The sequence below is a fragment of the Triturus cristatus genome, chromosome 2_2 (assembly GCF_964204655.1).
Source record: "Triturus cristatus chromosome 2_2, aTriCri1.1, whole genome shotgun sequence".
Classification (NCBI taxonomy): Eukaryota; Metazoa; Chordata; class Amphibia; order Caudata; family Salamandridae; genus Triturus; species Triturus cristatus.
In genome coordinates, this window is record NC_140582.1 from 672,481,969 (window position 1) to 672,502,210 (window position 20,242).

At 41.1% G+C, this 20,242-nt stretch overlaps 1 protein-coding gene across 2 annotated transcripts in view; it reads right to left on the reverse strand.

The window, feature by feature from the left end:
• Positions 1 to 5,402: 5,402 nt before the first annotated feature.
• The window catches only part of VEGFC (vascular endothelial growth factor C), a 418,203-nt gene continuing 403,363 nt past the window's right edge, over positions 5,403 to 20,242 (reverse strand). For both annotated transcript variants that reach the window (XM_085641867.1, XM_085641868.1), the window contains exon 7: positions 5,403 to 5,901. In XM_085641867.1, coding sequence (XP_085497993.1) covers positions 5,787 to 5,901 — 115 coding nt within the window. In that variant the 3' untranslated portion in view covers positions 5,403 to 5,786. The remainder of the gene's footprint in view (positions 5,902 to 20,242) is intronic.

Genomic DNA, 20,242 nt, shown 5'->3' on the forward strand with positions numbered 1-20,242 from the left:
ACATGGACCCTTTTCTTCTCACAAGTCCTGCAGGGTCTAAAAAGGGCCTTTATATCAGACATCCTGAAGAAAAGAAGTGAAAAACTGAGTAGGCACTCTGGGAGACTCCCTTCCACATGACGTGCGGTGAAAATCTGAGGAGAACTGCCTCTGCTGGGAAGGTTCTAGAGGGTGCTGGCAGCTGATTGGTTGGAACTCATTTTTTAGTTCATTTCATATAATGAGGTAGATAGACTACTTAGGATTAGGCCTTTTGACTTCCTTTTAGCCTACTACTGTTATTTACTTAGGACACTGCTTTAGTATTTTACCGTGGGACTCCCGCCTCGGCAACGGGGAATGATTCAGGCATGTGAATCTATGAAAGATACCCCAATACTGGATAACTTAATATAAACATATCTGTTTATTTTAATTTTTCAATTGTAATTAACATATTTTAAATATTCTAGTGTTCTGTTGTTTGTTAAACATTAACACTAGGCTCCTCCTCCTGCCAAAGTTAAAGCTGCCCGCAGGCCCTGCAGACAACTTTCTACATTAACAGGAACCGCCATCATGGTGTTTCATGCCAGTATGGAAATAGATTGATGGACAGTAACGTCAGCAATGACAGCTGGTCATCTAACATGTAAAAGGTTTTTTCTTGTTTTAAACCTAATGGCCCCCACACCCTGGACGTTTTCTCCCAGTGCATGGGGTCATTATTGCTTTTTTCCTGTCACTGAATTTGAGAGACTGAATGATCATTTTTTGTGTTTTCACCACCATTCCCATCACTCCCCCCCCCCATTAAACCCATAAGCCCAAAAATAATGGCAGACTCACAACTATATTGTAAAAAAGTAAATGTGGATATGAGAACCAATACTGGGAATGCCACAGCTAGGCATTTAGGGCGCGTGAGTAACATGATGCTTTCTGGAGAACAAACTGAATTATAGGAAGGAGAGGAGCAACAGCTAGACACTCCTATTCAACACAGGGTACATTTCAAAGAACCAATATCTCTGCCCCTGTTATATACATTGAGTTTAAAAAGGGGTTGAGTGAAAGTAACACCATGGCTTAGAACAGAAATCCCATGTGGACTCACTCAAATTACAGAGGAGAAAAATTATGTACTTAGCATTAGTGTTCTAAAGTCCCACACAATTAGAACAGATATTTTCTCTTAACTGTGTTCCCTCCCCAGCTAACAAACTGATATGATGTTTTTGTCTTCCTATCTGAAACAATACATTACAATATTGTCAGTGCGTATCATGGGTATTGTCTGCAAGATTATGGAAATAAATGCTTTGGTGCTGAAGAAATTACTCAATTACCAAAATAATGAGTTTAAGCTCAAGGGCTGGAATGGGAGATATAGAGGAGATGCAATGGTGGATTCAGTGGGAGCTTTACCAATTAAAATGCCCCTAGATTTACTAAGCCTAGTGGAGGTAGAGTAGAAAAGTGAAAAGCAACAGAAGACATGTAGCCCCCAGCAGTAGAAATATGTTTACAACATTACCCTTTAATAGTATGACCACTGGTCCCAATACTGAGAGATGAAAATGTAATTGTGCTTTCTAAAAAGCCTTGTGTGCCAGACTATGTTGATACATCAGGCAGTGAGTTACAGAAGCCCACAGAAGAAGTGTGCTAGCATAAGAGAAAGTGGTACACCATGGCTTTCATTGATCTTAACATTTAGTGTGCTGGGATGTTAGGAGACAATATTTAGAAAAACTGACTGTGAATGGCTGAGGACAATGTGCAACCTAGACTAAGCCAGATCTCAGCTGGTGCTCTTGTATGCAAATCTTCTTCATAGTGGATTCTAAGGCAGAGAGAGGTAGTCAACAACTAAGAAAAGAAAATTGTTGAAAAGTCCCGAGAATTGAGCTTTGGGACAGGATCTTACAATCATGTGTGCTGTAAATCCGCTCAACAAACATAATGTCTTTGTAGTACTCCTAAGCAGACCTCAACCTGGGAGAGTATGTTAAGATTCTGTGTTGGAAATAGCTTGCAGATGTACGTCTGGTCCAAATGTCACAACATTCTACCGCCTTTTTAATAACGAATAATTAAACCCCTTGTTATTCGAGTCTAAGGGATAGGTTTTTTTGCACAGGAACATCACATAACTACCTATCATTGATGATCTGGTAAAATTGACAGATGGCATGCAGAAGGGAGCACTGTTAATAATGAAAGAAAATGTTTTAGGATGAAAAGCATCTCTTCAACTTCAGTGTGTTTGCTGCGCCTCAAGGTAAGACACTCGCTAGCTCAAAAGAGTCAAGAACATTGCTTCACTGCAGCTAAGGTAGAAGAAGCAGGATGAAGCTTTTGTGATTGTACTGTAACAAAATGTTGCACTAATGAAACACAACGTAATCTTATGCTGATAACACAATACTTTTGCTATGAAGTAGGATTGATATTGTATGTTATATTTTTGCAAGGTGGATGCTAACAAATTGTTTCTCTTTCTTTATTAAGGGCACATATTGTCAATAACTGATCTTCCTCCGATTTCCTGTTTTAAATTGCAATTATTTTTTTTACACATCAATAACGTTTTATGACCTATGAACAATAAACTATTGTGATAGTGCCTTTAATAAAGAAAGACTATGAAAACTTAAACTACTTTAAAATAGATCTGCAGTATAGATGAAATACATTGAATACTGCAGAGTTACATTTCAGCCATTGAGAACACTATGAATTATAGAGGGACCTTGTCCATAAAGTAGGCAACAGGTCAATTATCTTGTTTTGAGCATTTCCACAATCCCTGGGTCAGCAGCATACCAGAACTCCTTCAGCACAGCACAGAACTAATTTCATTTAACATAATATACATTGGGCCATTGCCCAGCACACAATTAAAAAGAGCTCATGAATCCTCTGAACCATGTGAACAATCATAATTATTTCTCTTATAATGCATGTATTTTGATTTCCATTAAAAATATTACAGAAGCACCACCTGTAAAAAATGCATCCGAGGTATTCTGTGAACCTGATTGCTTCTACCCAATTAAGAACTAACCTTTCCAGTCTTACAGTATGCTCACTACTTTGGCAATCCCATATTTCTAAAACTCATTGTGATGACAGGGCTTGGATAAACACTGTTAAATTGGATAATATTGATTATAGTTAAGTAGGATGTCAGACGGTATTAGTATGAATGTTTGCTTCACTTCTCATTCCTTAACTTCTGGTGTACTCAGGAGTTCTCCTTTAGCTACTCTTCTATTCATTTTTTGCATTCACCTTTAGTTGCGCTAATTCATTCTTCTAAATTCTATGTTCACTGTTATCATAAAGGATATTACATTTGGTGTTTGAATACAGCATCGGGGACTCACAAACAAGTCAATTTCATTCGCGTTTTTTGATTGTAGATCACTAAATGCATCCTGGTTGGAATTTCCTTCAGCCAAAACAAGTGGATTTTTAATAGTGTGATTGCACTCTTTATGTGACCTCTACACTGTCCCTTTCTGGTGTGCTCTGCTTGACATCTGTGCTCTATGATTGTTTATGAGATATGAATATTTACCTAATGTAGCTCTGTAGGCCACTCCTTCATTCCCTTTCTCCCCCTTTTGGCACATACTTTTCTGTTTCTGATTTTTCCTCAATGAAAGATAATAGGATTGTCTAATTGTCAGCCCATTCAAAATGTTCAAGAGCGAGAACAACATAGCTGCTCATTTTCCATTCACACTGGTGAACACAAAAACATTCCTCAAGTTTCTCAGGCCCTACACTGCAAACATGTTCTAGTTCAAGTTGTTATTCATTGTTTGAAGAGCTGTTTATCTTACAACTCAACTATTTTATTGATAATTTAGCAATTAGCTGTCAATTTGCCTTTTTTCCTCAGCTGATCAAAACCTGTTTAGAAGCAAACAACAATTGGTATCAGATGTTTTTTTTATAATGCTTGGCACCATCCTCAAATCTAGACAATTATGAGATGATTTGCACAACCATTCTACATCATTTGCATTTGAGAAAAGATTGTGGAAACTAGCTGATCACCATCTGAGCACAGCAATGTAAGCATAGCCATTACAATTTCATTCTGATATAAAAAAATGAAAAAAATAGCATTTGAGGGGATAAGGCAGATGGATATCTTTGTTTCTTGAACAGCCAGAATAGAGGAATCTGATTCGCAAATTTCCCAAAAATATACACATGTGGACTTATACCTATAATTTTTGTTAGTTTGCTAGTTAGTTGAAATTTATACAGGACTTCAGTTACAGATTCCTAGGATTACGCATGTACAAATGAAATCCTAGAACACAAAAAATGTGTGTTCACCTACAAACCTAAAAGTTAATGTATTATCACCAAAATTTACTGCAGGAACCCACTCAAATGATATTCCACCACACTGATCGAATTTCCATGAGATCAAAAAACATTTATGAGAGCAAACTTCCCTATTCCTTGATATGTAAATCAGGAATTTTTATTTTCCCTTTTAAACACTGACATTTGCTCATTTAGGGGCAAAATAGCTTTGTGAATCAGGACCCAAGTAAATATATATTTTCTTGAGAAAAAAGTAATACAATTTAGAGTGACTAAAATAAAAGTAGTTAACTGATGTGAGTTGATATTGTAAAACATTCCAATATGAGCAACAATAGTAAATACCAATTGAAATGTTAGTTCAGGAATGCTTGCACATTATTAAGGTTCATTCTTTATTACATATGAGATTCATCTGAGGTTGTGAGCATGGCATAGAATTCTGGGTAATTTATTCAGTATGTTTTGCCCAACATTGCTCCATTTACTTATGCATAGTCATCTTCACCTCTGGATATTTCCCCTTTTCTTGAAGTAGTAGAGTACAACATTAAGTATCTTACTATGATATGGAGAAACATTGCACAACACATATTGAACACATTTGATTAAACCATGTACAGTGCTCAAACATTTGGGCGAATCTTATGAGAAAGAAGCAATGAATATGGTTCTTGGTGTGCAATCATTTTGTAATTAATGTAGGATCACATTTGTGTTTCGGACTGGATGCTCTTGGGTAATTGGATATTTTTAGTGCTTAGAACCTAATGTAAGTACTTAAATTGGAACACTATTTTCTTTGCTGAAGTTTTCTACTACATGAATTTGCATTCTAGGGTTCTTTTGTTGCCTGTATTTCATTCTTTCCCGGAATCTAGATATGTCTATTTTTTCTTTAAGATGGAAATAGTTCTGCCTTATTTTCTTGCATATGCAAATGTTCAGATTCAATATTTGGAATTGGGGTATTTATGCTGTAAACCTAATCATGCATACCTAAGTGTGTTCCCAACAAGGCCACAACAATATAATACTGTATTGGGTTTGAAATTCTTACTAGCATAGAATACAATACAATTTTCTTTTTATTTTAAACATATCTTGCATGATATAAAAATATTGATCACAGTGAGCTTTACAAATTGTTACTGCTATAAACAGGAATGCGGCACAATATTTTTGTGGAAATAAATTATATAGTCATTATCTTTAAAAAAATCTTGAGGAAAACATAGACTGTTTGGTCATTGATAGAAAAATCCATTTTCAGTTCTTTGCAGAAAACGAGGCCCAGCTGATTTTACTTGCTCAGGAATGCACAATGTGCTCAAGTCTTTGTGATTCATTAGAGTCCTCTGGTGTACTGAAATAGCCAAGTTAGCCACGCAATGTCTTCTCTTTTTTGTACAAAAATGTACACCAAAATGTCAAATGGTTGTTTCCTTTCTTCACTAGTTAACATGAGGTCTTTTCCAATATGTGGGCACACAGCGGCAAACCTCATCACTGAAGTAAAAACCAGCATCGCAGCGTTTCGTTCGAACTGTGCACGGTAATCTGTAGCAACTAGAAAAACAATTGAAAGAAAAGGATTAGACCTGCTTTACATAACTTGAAGGTACAGCTTGCCTGCATCATAAATCAAAAAATGTTAAGATCCACATGAACATATCAAACTTACCTCTTCTCAAACCTTAGGTTGTGACATTAAACTTGAGTTACCAAGAAATACCTAGCCATAATCTGTTATTTATGGACATGCCACGATTATCAGGCTTCAAAAATCTCCAGAAAAGCCTGAAAAAGTTTAAAGGATGAATATGGGATGCAGAATTGTCTGTTTTCTGAAATGCTATCAAACAGGCTGCTAAAACTAGAGTCAGTGATTATAGAGCTCGTGGACGCAACTGTTGTATGTCATTTATTTTCAATCTTTACACATTTTGGAATGTCAGCGTCTGGAGAAGATTATTCATGATGTGTGATATATTCATATATTTATTATAATTATTAATGTAAGAAGCATTACTATTTATGCTATAAGATCTTTATTATTCATCCATGAAGGAGGAACCAAATAGGTTCATGGCCGGGAAGAGACCTTTGATGAAAGTTTAACTACAAGATCCACCTGCTTTCTTACCCTCATGGAGCTCTAAATAGGACACTACTCAAGAAATGAGAACATAAGGACCAAATGGGTCAGGATGTATGCATTTATGAGTATGCTGAATGGAAATTTCACAACTGAGTGCAGACAAATAGGATGATAATAGAATCCTTGTGCGGTCCTGACGAAAGCCAACTAGCTCAGGCACTGGTGTGATGGCTGAAACATGTTGGAAACAGAGGATACTAATTTCCTTATTGCATCCCCATGTGTTTTTAACTCTGTCAGGGTGCCCTTTGAAAATACAATAAACTGTCAGGACAGCCTAAACTATTTTAAATATAGGATCCCACTCAATAACCAAAGAGCTCCCCCGGCTACCTAGGCTAACCCCGTCCAGATATACTAGGTATCTGGACGAGAACTCTATGATGAAGTATGCCACCTGGAATTCCAGTGGGCAAAAGTCCTTTTAATACTATAGGGTGACCCCCTTGGGCTAGTATGGAGAGATAGATGAAGCACAGTAGGGATTCCCTCCTGTTGTTTTGTATGGTTAGATGTTCATTGCTTTTTGCAGAGGTCTGTGTGATGACTGGTGAGTCAAGTGAGTCAAGTGCTGGGAATACCATTGGCACCAAGGTCTTAAATAAGACCTCTTTTCGAATGGGTTTCTTCTTACTGAAGTAGTTTCTGGAGCGTTGTTAATATTCCATTCTTGGGGGCAGAGTTTGCACCCACCCTCGTCTCCGTGATTGGAGAAGACAAATGGTTTGATCATTTCTCACATATATATTAGTTGGAACCAGGGTCAGATTCTGCTCTTTCTCTTCCCATATCTTCGAATTTCTGTGGTGGAGTTAACAAAGGCCATTCTGAGATTGACTGGCAATAATGCTCCAGGACCTGATGGAGTACCAGCTGATCTCTATAGGACTGATATTCTTTGTCTCTGTGCTCCTCTGTTAACCAAGGTTATAAATGCTGCAGTGACACATGGCCTGCCTAGCTTGTGGGTACAATCCATCATTGTCCCTGTGTTTAAAAAGAGTGATCGAGGTGACCCGAAATGTTATGGGTACATCTACCTGATTGATACTACTGTCAAGGTATTGGGCCAGGCGATGCTGGGCAGGCTATCTATGTGGATCAAAGAGAACAGCATTAGCTCTAATTTGCAGTATGGGTTCAGGCCTCGTCTTAGTACTATCGATCAGTCACTGAACCTATATCTTTTAATCCAGAAGTATACTGTAGCCAAGAAGGGTACTCTATACCTCAGTTTACTGGATCTCACCTCTGCATTTGATCGCGTAAATCGATCCAAGCTATGGGCTTTGATGTTGCCATTAGGAGTAGATCTGGCCTTGTTATCTTTCTTGGGGGACCTGCACAAGGACATGTCTGCATCTGTCAGGTTTTGTATTGATGACCGCTGTTCAATATCCTTCCCAACAACTGATGGTCTCAGGCAGGGCTGCATGCTGGCATCCATTTTGTTCATCATCAATATTAAATGTCTTAGGAGGTGCTAATTGAGAAGAATTGTGATGTCCCTCGTGTTGGTCAGCGAGCGTTACCTGTTCTGCTGCATTCAGACGATGAAATCTTCATGTTTAGGATGGCAGTAGGGATGCATCTCCTGTTTGTTAATATTTCAGATTTTATGGATGATTTAGATCACTCCATAAATCATACAAAATCGTATGTCAGGGCTTTTGGTTGTAAGACCACCAAACAGAATTTTTTTTACTGTAATAAACATGAAATCGATCAGGTACCCATCTTTAACTATTTTAGTATTCTGATTGACAATAGGAATACTTGGGGACCTCTTCTTAAGCCCAAAAGACTAACGTTGGCTTGTTAATGGGGTGCGGCTTTCAATACTGGTGCTAGGCTGGGCCGGCAACCGATTCAACCCCTTCTTTACATCTAGTGCGAAAAATGTGTGTCGGCTATGCCAGTGATATTTGGGGGTATAGGAACTGTCACAGGATCCGGCCTGAGGAGAATAAGTTTGCTAGGCACTTGCTGAGGGTTCCTTTGTTGTCCAAGAAGAACTGGTCCTTAAATATATTTCTGACACCATTGCTTTAAGGCCCCTACTACAATGAATATCGGTGTGATACAAAAGTGAGCCTTCCCTGAATAGACTGATTATTAGGGATTGTCTCTCTTTAGATAATTTGAAAGCAGTACCCTAGCTGGCTGACATTAAGTTGAAAGTCACTTACATGGGTCGCCAGGATCTATTTTCCATCCCGGAGACACTCACTAAGCAGATTGATTGGGTTAAATACACTTTTTCTACATACGTTGAGGCAAATAGGGAAAACAGCTACAGAAACCTGCTGCTCGCACCCACTGTAAATTAAAACAGTCCCTTTTACAGAACCATACTTGACATGGGTGACCAATGTTTACCAGTGGCAGCTGTTGACTAGGATCAGGTTTAACCTTTTTGTATATTTGATCAGTTTCCCTAAGGGCTGGTCTCCTCCGGGTACACTGGGCCCCTGCGTGCAACAATTTGTCTGCACGAACTCTTGAGCACAGTTTTGTTCTGTCCGCATTTTACTTTTACCAAGAAAACGCTGTTTAATACCTCTTTTGAAAAATCTAACATTCACTAAAGTAAGACCTGCCACGTTACAGCTACTGATGCTCAGGGATATCCACACTTGTGTGTCGCTAACGTTTTGAGCTGTGTAGTAAGTTGCAGGAGACATGGGGTTAATTTCACTTTGGTTTTTTGTTAGGGGATCACTAAATGCTTTCCTTATACCTTCTCTTTCATGTATTATTATCATTTCTGACTGTCAGTTCGAAACGTTGGGGTATCGTATAGCTGTTTATGCACTTATCAAAATTTGTTGGTTGCTATTCTTGCTATAGTTGTGATCCCCTTTTTTTCTTCATTTCGCAATTTTCATAAAGAACTACAAGGTTGGTTTGGTAGTTGGGCGACCAATTGTGTTTTAATCGATGTTTTTATGTATGCATGTTTTTAAAACATATTTAATGTTTTATGGATTACATGTACCTTTAATGGTTACATAGTTAGACAACATTTTTTTCTCAGTGTGCATAAAGTAACAATCCATGACTGTACTCAGAGCAAAATACCAACTTAAAAACACCAACAGATACTGAAAGTAAAGTACAGAGAAACACCCCACTGTGGCCAAGATGTACAAATAAATGATTTGCAACAAGTGGGCACAAATTGCGCACTGACTTATTGCAGTTCAATTCTGATTGTGCGACCCGACCTATGTACTATTAGGCCGGATCACAAAATCACCATTTGGAGTTGTCTGCAATTCAACCTTCCTAGTTACAATTCATGAGCTAGTGAATTGCCATCACAGGAATGGTGGCCTGGAGAGGCACATGTTCCAAGTGGACCTCTACCCTTTTACAAATGGGTGACCACCTTGGTTACCTATCAACAGTTTGTAACCAAAATAGCATTCCTAAACCAGTAATACATAGCAATCGGAATCACATTCTGGAAGAGAAGCCCTAAACACCCCCCCTTTCCAAATTGCAATTTGTTATGCATTTCTAAACCCATTTTGCGATTTGATAAGCACTTACCAAGTCACAAAATGGGTTTAGTGTATACTGCATAGTCATTCAGCAGGCACAAAACCAGTAATTTAGCGAACAGTTGGGTTGAATACAACTAAATAGCTTCATACATCAGGTCCTCATGTTTTTATGCAAACATTGACATAAGCAGCCATGCCGTTTACCATACACTGTTCTATCTAGAGCAGATAGCCGGGGTCCCAAACTTCTGAAAGATTACTGTGCCTCAAAAGAAATGATCAGCAACATTGATACATTGATGGAACATATCACTGTGCAGGTTTTGGCAAAACAATGGGAACAAAAATTAGAACCTAAATTATTTAAATTAACATATGTCAATTTCAGGTAGTTAAAAGTAATTGCGATGGATTTTCATCAACGAAAGAAGTCAGTAAAGTTGTGATTACAGTCAATGTCTTTCAATATAGAAGATAAATATAGAGTCTGTGTTAGACCCGGCTTCCTGGGCACCAGGGCCCTTAGGGGTTATTGTGTTCCAATCGCACCAACTGGAGTGTTCCCCGTTAGTGTCCTTGGGCCTCTGTACTAGTGGACTCAAAAACTGGATAACCAAGTACTTCTCTCCAGCACTTGAGTCTCACTGGGTAGTGAGACAGATCAGTCCAAGGATAATCAAGAAGGTGAAGTGAAGTTAGGCATTCAGAATACAGTTCACCCCATACTGAGCTGATGAAATCAATGTCCAATCAGTGCTTTACTTTTTATAAAAGGAAAGTACTTTAATACACACAAGAGAATTGTACAACACATAAAAGTAGGATAAACAGTGATAAACAGATGTGTCTACAACCCTCTGGGCCACAGTTCTGACCCCAAACAGAATTACAGCGTCTAGGGCCAGATGTACGACCCTATTCTGCATGCCGAAACGGGTTTGTGACCCGTTTGTGCAAGCAAATACAAATGGGCCATGTACTAACCCTATTCAGCGAGTCGCAATTTTTTTGCGACTCGCTAAATAGGATTACCGACTCGCTATTAGGAAGGGACGTTCAAGGGGCGTCCCTTCTTAATAGCGAGTCAGAGCCCTATGTAAGACTGTTTTGCGACCGCAATTGCGGTCGCAAAACAGTTGCAGTTTACCAACCTTCTCAAAAGTTTGGTAAAGCACTCGCAAATGGGAAGGGGTCCCCAGGGGACCGCTTCCCCTCTGTGAATGCAGGGGCAAATATTTTTTAGGGGCAGGCAGTAGTCCCAAGGACTACTACCTGCCCTTAAAAAAATGAAACAAAAAAGTTTCAGTTTTCTTTTTTTTAATGCATCCCGTTTTCTCTTAAGGAAAATGGGCTGCATTTAAAAAAAACTGCTTTATTTAAAAGCAGTCCCAGACATGGAGGTCTGATGAGCCAAGAAGTCCACCATACCTGGGAGGGCCAGCCATTCCCAATAGGGTCGCAAAATGCAAGTTCCTCATTAATATTCATGAGGCATGCAATTTGCGACCCCATTAGGAATCGCAAAGTGTCTGAGATACTGTTGTACATTTTTGCGACTCGCAAATTGCACCTCGCAATTTGTCGCATTGCTAGACACTAAGCATTATAAAAAAACATTTAACATGTAGACACGCAATTAGCATTTCATCTTAGAGACAATGTTGTACAGAGTTACTCTCATTCGCTAGAGCCATGATACAAATCCTTGCATTGAAGTGATATAGTTTCAGCATTTGATGTAAAGTCAAATATTTTTGATCAACCCTTAACCCCCACCTAAAGCATTGGCCTCTTCAGAATCGAAGACCAATCTTGACAACATCTGACTGCTAAGGCCAGACTTTTAACACCTTTGATTTATAGGCTGATCCAATCAGAGGGTCTGCTACGTTTGAATCCTGGGTTTCCCTCCAATCACAAAGCACATTTATGGTGTGTTCAATGCATGACCATAGCATTCTAAGGGTGATGTATTGTCTTCCCTTGTATAAGTCCGGCTTATTCTCAAGAGAGGAATTTTAATCACTCTAGACCAGGAGGCCCTGACCAGGGGGGGAGGGACCTCTGAGTAGCTAAACCCAGATAACAGCAGAGTGTCTACCCCAGCCCATCAGGCCTCACCAAGGAACTGGGTGGGCTACAGGGGAGCTGGATTGTCTATCAGATCAGCTCATATTACACACAATGGCTCAACTCACCATCCTTCCCCAATACACCCATTGGCTCTCAAACACATGTCCCAGGTAGACAAAGGGAATCAGACCCCAGGCTGGGGGGAGACTGCACAGCCTCGATCAGGAAGGTGGCTAGTAACACACCCCTCCTGACTATAGATTTACTGCTGCTACCACTGTCAGTCCACTACAGCCTGGTTAGAGAGGGCAGTAGACACTCTCTGGGAAATAGGGGTGTACTAGGCATACCCCATCGACCTAAGAGCCAAGCTCTATGGTTTCAATCCATGTAAACAGGGAGACCCTCAATGGACATGTATGATTGTCATGCTCACTGAGATAGGGATCTAGAAACCCTACTGTAACTTTTAAGTGGCTTGCCCGGAGCCCAGAATAAGGCAGGAAAAGCACTCTCTCCAGAGACATGCAGAAGACTACCTGTCCCAACAGTCTAGATCAAATTACTTAATGATTAAGTGGAATACTTCGAAGCATATGAATCCAGCAGTGTCAGGATGGGTGAAACACAAAAAACTGAAGAAGCTCCTGTTTATTGTGTTGAGGCTGGTTCAGTTAAAATTAATTCAATCAACTCTGCATGTACAATTTAAGTTTGTAAGTTGTAGTACACAACGATAATTTTAGCAATCTAGCTTTGGATTAGGCTAACTACAAGACCTATCGGTTAAATATATGGCAATAAGCCAGTTATTACAGAATTGAGATATGGTTTGCAGTCGTTCCATATGAGTGTGGGATGGCAATGGCAGCAGGGGGGATTGAACTAGAACATCATTCATCAGGAGATTGGGTGACATCCCGCGGGTAAATAGGGGGCACCAATAGACAATTGGTGAATTTTTCAGCAAATATAATGATCTTGACAAAAGGTGCATTTTATAACACATTATCCCACTAAATGTGGGCAACACACTGTAAGATTTACATTCCATTCCATTTACATTCAATTTTAAAGGGAAAGCAGGGTCTCATCACTGGACGTGTTAGGAAATGAAGTGGCACCTGGTGCATTTTGGAGTTCACAAGGTTAGTGCCTTTGATTAAAATAATATAGGATCACCAACCAAGTGAGGAGCATGTAGATCTCCCACATAAATTGTTTAGTAACATTAAGAACTCATGGTGCATTTGTGCATATCAGACCATTATGACTGTTCAAAACTTGTCAGGATTTAAATTCAAATTCATAGGAAGCTAGGAGTCTCCCCCTAAAGGATGTTTTGGAAATGTATTGTTAAGTGGTTAACTAAATTTCTAAGCACATTAGTCCTGCAATGTTCGGAAGTGCATCTAAAGCTCAATTTATAGGCCAGTGAAGTGGAGGACATCCCTTAGGGAATTTCGAAAAATAAACTTGCAAATGGTGAACATTCAAGCATAATGGGTCATTCAAAACTTTACTGAATATAAAGACAAATTTACATGGTGTTTTTAGGATCCCTCCACATGACATGTCTCAGTATACTATTGGCAAATGATGGAATTTTAAGCCAGTTCTTAATATGATTTAAAGAAAACATAGTGAATGCATGGTCTTGCTGGAACATTTAGGGGCAAATAGTACATTCTTAAGACCACTTTATTGTTAATGTTTATTTCAGGAGGGGGGTGGGGGTGCAGATCCCTCTACATTAATTTGTTTTGGGACTTTTAGCAGTGACTAATATATTTTACAAAACCATGGCTATAACTTCATGAGAGCTGAAGAGCATTTGTCTATCACAGATAAATCCTATGAAGGTTCCCCCAATCTATGTCTGGGAAATGTTTGAACAGAGTGCATGTCAAATTACTTAGCCAGGAAATATTGTTAAATACTTGGAAGGACCTAAACAATCACTTTATGGAGGCAGCTGTGAGGGTTTCCCCAATAATATTTTGGGAAAAATATTGTTTTAAATTATTGATTTTTTAAGCATGTTAAACTTGCAACATTGGTTAATGCACAGGAAATCCGCAATGACCTTATATTGAAATTATTTTGAGAATGGGGGTTACATTCTCAAATTGTGGAGCATTTCAAGGACTATGCCTCTTTAAAAAGGGTTGGTACTTTTTCTTTTAAAAAGGGTTCATATAATTAAGTAGTTAAATCTATACCCTATATAATGTGCTTTGAAATATACTACAATGCTGCAACATAGACCCAGTTAGTTTATATAATGTCCAAATGTGTACAGGGTACAGTTATCCATAATATCAAAGGGGCATATTATCAAGGACGGCGTTTAAATTATCGTCGCTTTAGCGGCAAGAAACTGCCGCAAAAGCGGCGATAATGGGCTGGATAATATGCCGCAGAGAATTCCAATAGAAGCCCATGTTCACACCAGAACCTGGGCTTCTATTGGAATTCACAAGGGCATATTATCAAGCCCATTATGGCCGCTTTAGCGGCAGTTTCCTGCCGTTAAAATGGCGATAATGTTATCGCCGTTCCTTGATAATATGGCCCAAAGTATTTAAGCAGTTCAAGGTTGTAGGAGAGTAGGATCTGCTTCACATGTTTACCCCCACTTTTTGCTGGTGTTTCACTGTTTTTCGACTTTAGTCTGGCTGGGACCCTGCTATCCAGGGCCCCAGCCTAGCTGCTTCCGCTCTAAATTGATTGCATGTACTTTAGGTATACCACAGATTGGATCCTGAGGTACCCTTGTGAGTCCCTAGAATATGGTACACTATGTACCCAGGGCATAGGTACCCCAGAGGCCTACCAGGGGCTGAAGCATGTATTATGCCACCCCTGGAAAGCCACCCAAAATGACACCACAGGTCTGCTACTGCAGCCTGGGTAAGGTGGTACATGCACCCCTTACTGTGATATAGGTTACCTATATCACTATATATATACACACATATAAACCTATAAGTCACTCCTATGGCAGGCCTTATCAATCCTGAAGGCAGAGGGCTTGGTTCTTATGTGAGAGGGTGCCCCTGCATGAGCATAGCCCCTCTGCAGCGTTCGGAGACCCTTCTCTGATGCTGTTTGTAGTGCAGCCTGACCATATAATCTTGAGTGCATTATAAACTCGCGGTAAATGCTAACATTGGGATGGCTGCACGGAAACATGTCGTGTTTGGTGTCAAACACTTTGGAATCCTACCCTACCGCCAGTTCTAGCAGCGGGGATAGAATTCCACCCTTCTAGATGGAGAGACATGTCCCCACTGGTATACCCGGTAGAAAATTAATAGAGCCCTGGCATCACAAAATGGATGCTGCAGCCACAGACACGGGTCTGACCTCCTGCTGCTGACCGAAACTCCGGCAGGGGAGGCCTGGACAATAGGTTTCCTGTCACAGGGAGGTGTAACCACCTCCCAGACAGGCTTATGTGTTTTGGGGCTGGGTGGAAGCACTCTCTGAGTGCTTTGAAGTCCTGCACTGGGGGCACATTTGGTGTCCCTGTGCATAGTCCAGCTCAAACCGGTTCAGGGGCTTCCAGCCCCTGCTCTGGCGCGAAACTGGACAAAGGAAATAGGTGTAGCCACCCCACTTTCCAAACCCTCCCATAGGTGGGTCCCCAGAGCTAGTCCAACCCCTTCCTTAGGTATAAGTAAGGAATCTCTGTACCAGAACTTTAGATATCCCTGGACGAAACTCTGAAGCTGAATCCTGGAACTTCAACGCTCTACTCCAGACTAGAGGACTGAAGAACTCTCCCTTGGGGTCAAGGAGTGACTCTCCTGCTTGGCAGGCACCAACAAAGCAATTTGCCGGTCTGCATTTCCGAAGCTCCTGCCGGACTCCGAAGTATTTGCAGCCCAGGAAGAGGATTTCCAGACATCTCAGAGGCCGACCCGATTCCCCTCAAAGCTGAGACCCGCAGCCCTTGTGAGTAGCATGGAACCGGAACTCCTGGTCACCGTGCACTTTTGTAAGTGCATTGACTTCTCGACATGTCCTGAAGTCGTGCTTGTGCTGACTTGGAGCCCCACCTCAAGCACAGAATCCACCGAAGATTGTTGGCCTAGTCACTCCGAGCCACCCGTGGGCCGCCATTTTGCGTTTCGTCTCGAGGTCCCTTCACGATCCCTGGTCCGTCGACTGGTGGGTCCCTGAGGGGGTAAATTTGAATTTCCTTGGGCTTCCCTGGTTGCTCCAGACGTGCCCCGACTCCCTACCAAGTGGTGAGTCCCACAGACCTTGCTGGTCTGCACCGAAGCATCTTTCTTGTTTCTGCGTGGGTTGCTGTTGCCAAGGCCTGTTGTGTCCAATCCGGGCACCGACGCTGCAGCACTCAACATCCTTTGTGGGACAGTTCAAATCCAGCTCCTGGTTGTCCTCGACACCTCCTGGTCTTCGTGGCTGAAGAGTCAAGCTTCACCTTCTTCACCTGAAATCACCCATCGGTGGGCCTCTGCCTATTGCTTTCCTGTTCACTGGCTAGTGACCCAGACTCTGTCCCCTCTGCTTTCAGGTTCTTCTCATCTTCGATCCAGGCTTGGATCTCTTCAGACACTTCGCATCTTCTCGGCAGCAGCACTTCTTCGCCAGCTCCCACTGAAATCGACGACGCGACTCGACACCATTTGACACCTATGCACCCGGCTTCCCTGGGTGAGTTAACACGAGTACTCCGGTGCTCCCGTGGGTGTTGACCCTAGAACTTCCTAAGTCCAAGAGGGTTTGGTCCTGACTCAATTCTAACTGTCCCTAATCTTTAAAAATCTAACCGCGACTATCCCCATAGAGGCTAACGGGAGCTCGCGGCTGTGTTCACACACTGCACACGGCCCCGTGGGTCTCCTGTGTCACTACCTTGGGTGATTCCTTGGGGTCCCAGTGATTCTACAGGCTCTAGGCCTTGTGTCTAGTTAAGTCGTGGTTCTTATACAACTATTTTAGTATATGGTTTGGCTCGCCCCAAGGGCCTGACGTGTATTTGTGCTTATTATTGTGATATTTGAAGTGTAACTTATGTGTTTTGACCTCTAGTCTCATAAAGAGTCTAGGAGGGTGTGTTTAGAAATAAATACATATATTTTATATATATACCCGGTGTGGTTATCTTTCATTTAGGCACTCAAGAGATTATAGACTGGTATAAAAAGCTGCTCTACATTCCTTCAAGACTTAGCCTGAAGGCTGCTTTCCATAGCTACCACTAGGATAGCTTTCAATAAAGGTTGTCTTTAACCTATAACCAATAAGGGGTTGTTTGGACTGGTACAGGGTGCCCACTATAACTAGTGGACAGCATATACCAGGCCAACTTCTCACAAAGGTCTCCACATTGCCTTTACCGCAATTAGCATATTTTAAAACTTGCATAACCCATAACAGACTTTCAATGATTCAGCATAGATGCACAGAGCAAGTCACATTCTCTTTGTAAATTCCATATGTGATATGCCCCATATAGCACTCAGGTTTCAAGATTACTATTAGATTCATTGATAACTTCCCTTTTTAGAACACTCTACAGTGAGTCTGCAAAAGCTATTCAAGTCAAAAACAAAGAAAATCCTTTTTACATTAAAGATGCAAATGCAGTAGATTTTCCTAGAAAGGTTGAGTGTCCAACCACTGGATATTCTTCCTGGTCAACCACATAATTATCCAGGCCAATAAGCAAATAAATTTACTTAGAAACACAAAGGGCTGTATTGTACTGCCTAGGCAGTGCTGCCAGAAAGAAATAAGGGAACTGGTGATCATTATTATATGTGCCACAAGACACACGATCTACATTTTGAGGAGTTCTGTTAAAGAGTTCCCAAAGATTCCAGGGAGATTTAGACACCCATTTAAACTCAAGACAAATTGACTAGGTAAAGAAATGCCTACCCTAGTGATACATATGTTCTACCCATTTGATACAATGGTTAAAACAGAACTCTTTTAACTGGGAATATTCTATGGAATTTAAACTCCATTCACTCTTTGTAAGAAATCATCCCTTGTTATCCAGGTAACTCCTTACATTTTTGGCTTTTATACACACTGTGTGTTGTGTTTTATCTCTACTATTGGCTTAGGCACTGGATTCAACTCTTTATGTATTGCTAATTTATGTTGCTTTCGCTTACAATCAAGCCCTCGTTTACTTGGGACTGCCCTGATATTTTGGGTTGGTCACTAGGCTGACACTTGGAGGTGTCCCAAGAGACTACAAGTTGACTGTAGGTCAACATCATAGACTCTCATACAATAGATGGATTAAGTACCTTGAAAGGTTTTATACCTGCCTGGAACTGGAACGTAACAATGAAAAGGTTCACACTCAGCTCCATTTTAGGTCTGGTGTTAGCAAAGACCTTTTGAGTTAACTAAAATTATATGTATAGTATACTTACATGTAGGGGCTTTCAGATAACTCTTTCCATCAATTAGTCTGTTCATCTGTCAGTCACATATTGCTTCTACCCACTACAGCATACAGCATGGGACAGTGGGTCAGCCTACTTCAGCCACTGGCTGTCTTTAATGTGTGTGGCAGCACTGTGCTCATTCACTATAGACGTCTGCATCCGGAAAGGACAGATTGTTGAAGCAGTCAATTCTCCAAACACCTCCGGCACACTGCAGACCAGGCTTCCAGGCAGCATCATGTGTCTGTCGGCAGTGAGGCTAGGAGTAGATTGTAATTTCTTTCAACGTGAACTGTATTTTTAGCTTTGTTATCGCGTTTGCAGGAAGAGCTTTCTGAGGCGCCGAGAACCATCAGGGTTGGTAGCTACTCCTCTAGTGCACGAGCACAACACATCCACTGTAAACAAGAGTCCGCATGGGTCGGCAGCTTTGGATTGTTTCGCCCTTTAGAGTGCCTCATTCTTTTTACCAATCATCTGGTGTAATGTTCTCTCATCTCAATCTTGGCGCCAGTCTCTTGTTCTCCACTCCCAAGACACAGAGAAACAGTGGTTTTCAGTCTATTACTGCCCTGCATTACCACTAGCCACTAGCCACTGTCTACTCGGCACTTTTTTCACCCCTCCTAGCTTCTAGTCGGATAAATGCACCAACAATAGTTTAATGTCAGTAGTTACAATACAGAAACCAAGCAGTATGCCGCATGACTGGGACAGTGCATAGTAAAAAAAAGAAAAATCATAATGCAACCTGTGAATGTATGTTTAGGGCGCCTGTCTGAGTGCACATATGCCATATTTCTGAGATAAGCGAAGGAAAGGCATGTCTTCTTGAATCAAACGTAGGTGGAAAAAGGCAGATTTGCCGACAGCATTAATTTGGGAGTGGAATTAGAGATTCTTATTAAACAGCACACCCAAGGTATGAACTCAGGTTAGGGATGGCTGCCTCTACACACGTCCTTTAAAAAGGTACACTGACTCCATTGAGGCACTAAGGGGCAGATTTACAAGCCCCTTGCGTGACTTTTGCGCTGCAGTTGCGTCACTTTTTTGACACAACAGCGGCGCAAACAATGCGGCCTATTTACAACGTGACGCATCTAGGGAGATGCGTCACGTGGTAAAGCCCTGCGTCACATTATACCTGCATCAGGTATAATGGAGCTCATTTATGAGCCCCTGCGTCACTTTTGCGCCACCGGTGCGTCACTTTTTGTGACGCACCAGTTGTGTAAAACATGCGCCATGATGCGCCATATTTACAAAGTGACGCATCTACCTAGATGCGTCACTTTGTAAACCCCTGCGCTACATTATACCTGCGTCAGGTATAATGTATGCAGGGTGGGCGTTCCCACGTAAGTAAGCATCGTAGAAGTGACGCAGTGAAATCTACGAGATTTCACTGCGCCACTTCTAGGGTGCAAATGCGTCAATATCTTGCGCCTGCCTCACAGCAGGCGTAAGACTGACGCAGGCCCTTTCACATGGGGCTTGCCCCATGTGAAAGGACACATTGCTGGAGTTGCGTCACTTTTGTTACACACTCCAGCGTGTCCAGGCGTAAAGGCGCAACCATCATGTTTCTTTCATGAGCACTCGTTGGCCCAGAAGTACAGTACTCCATGATCGAGAGAGAAGCGCTGTGCATTTTCTGGGCCATCAAGAAGTTGAAGAAATTTCTTTGGGGTAGATCGTTTGTTGTACATTCAGATCACAAACCG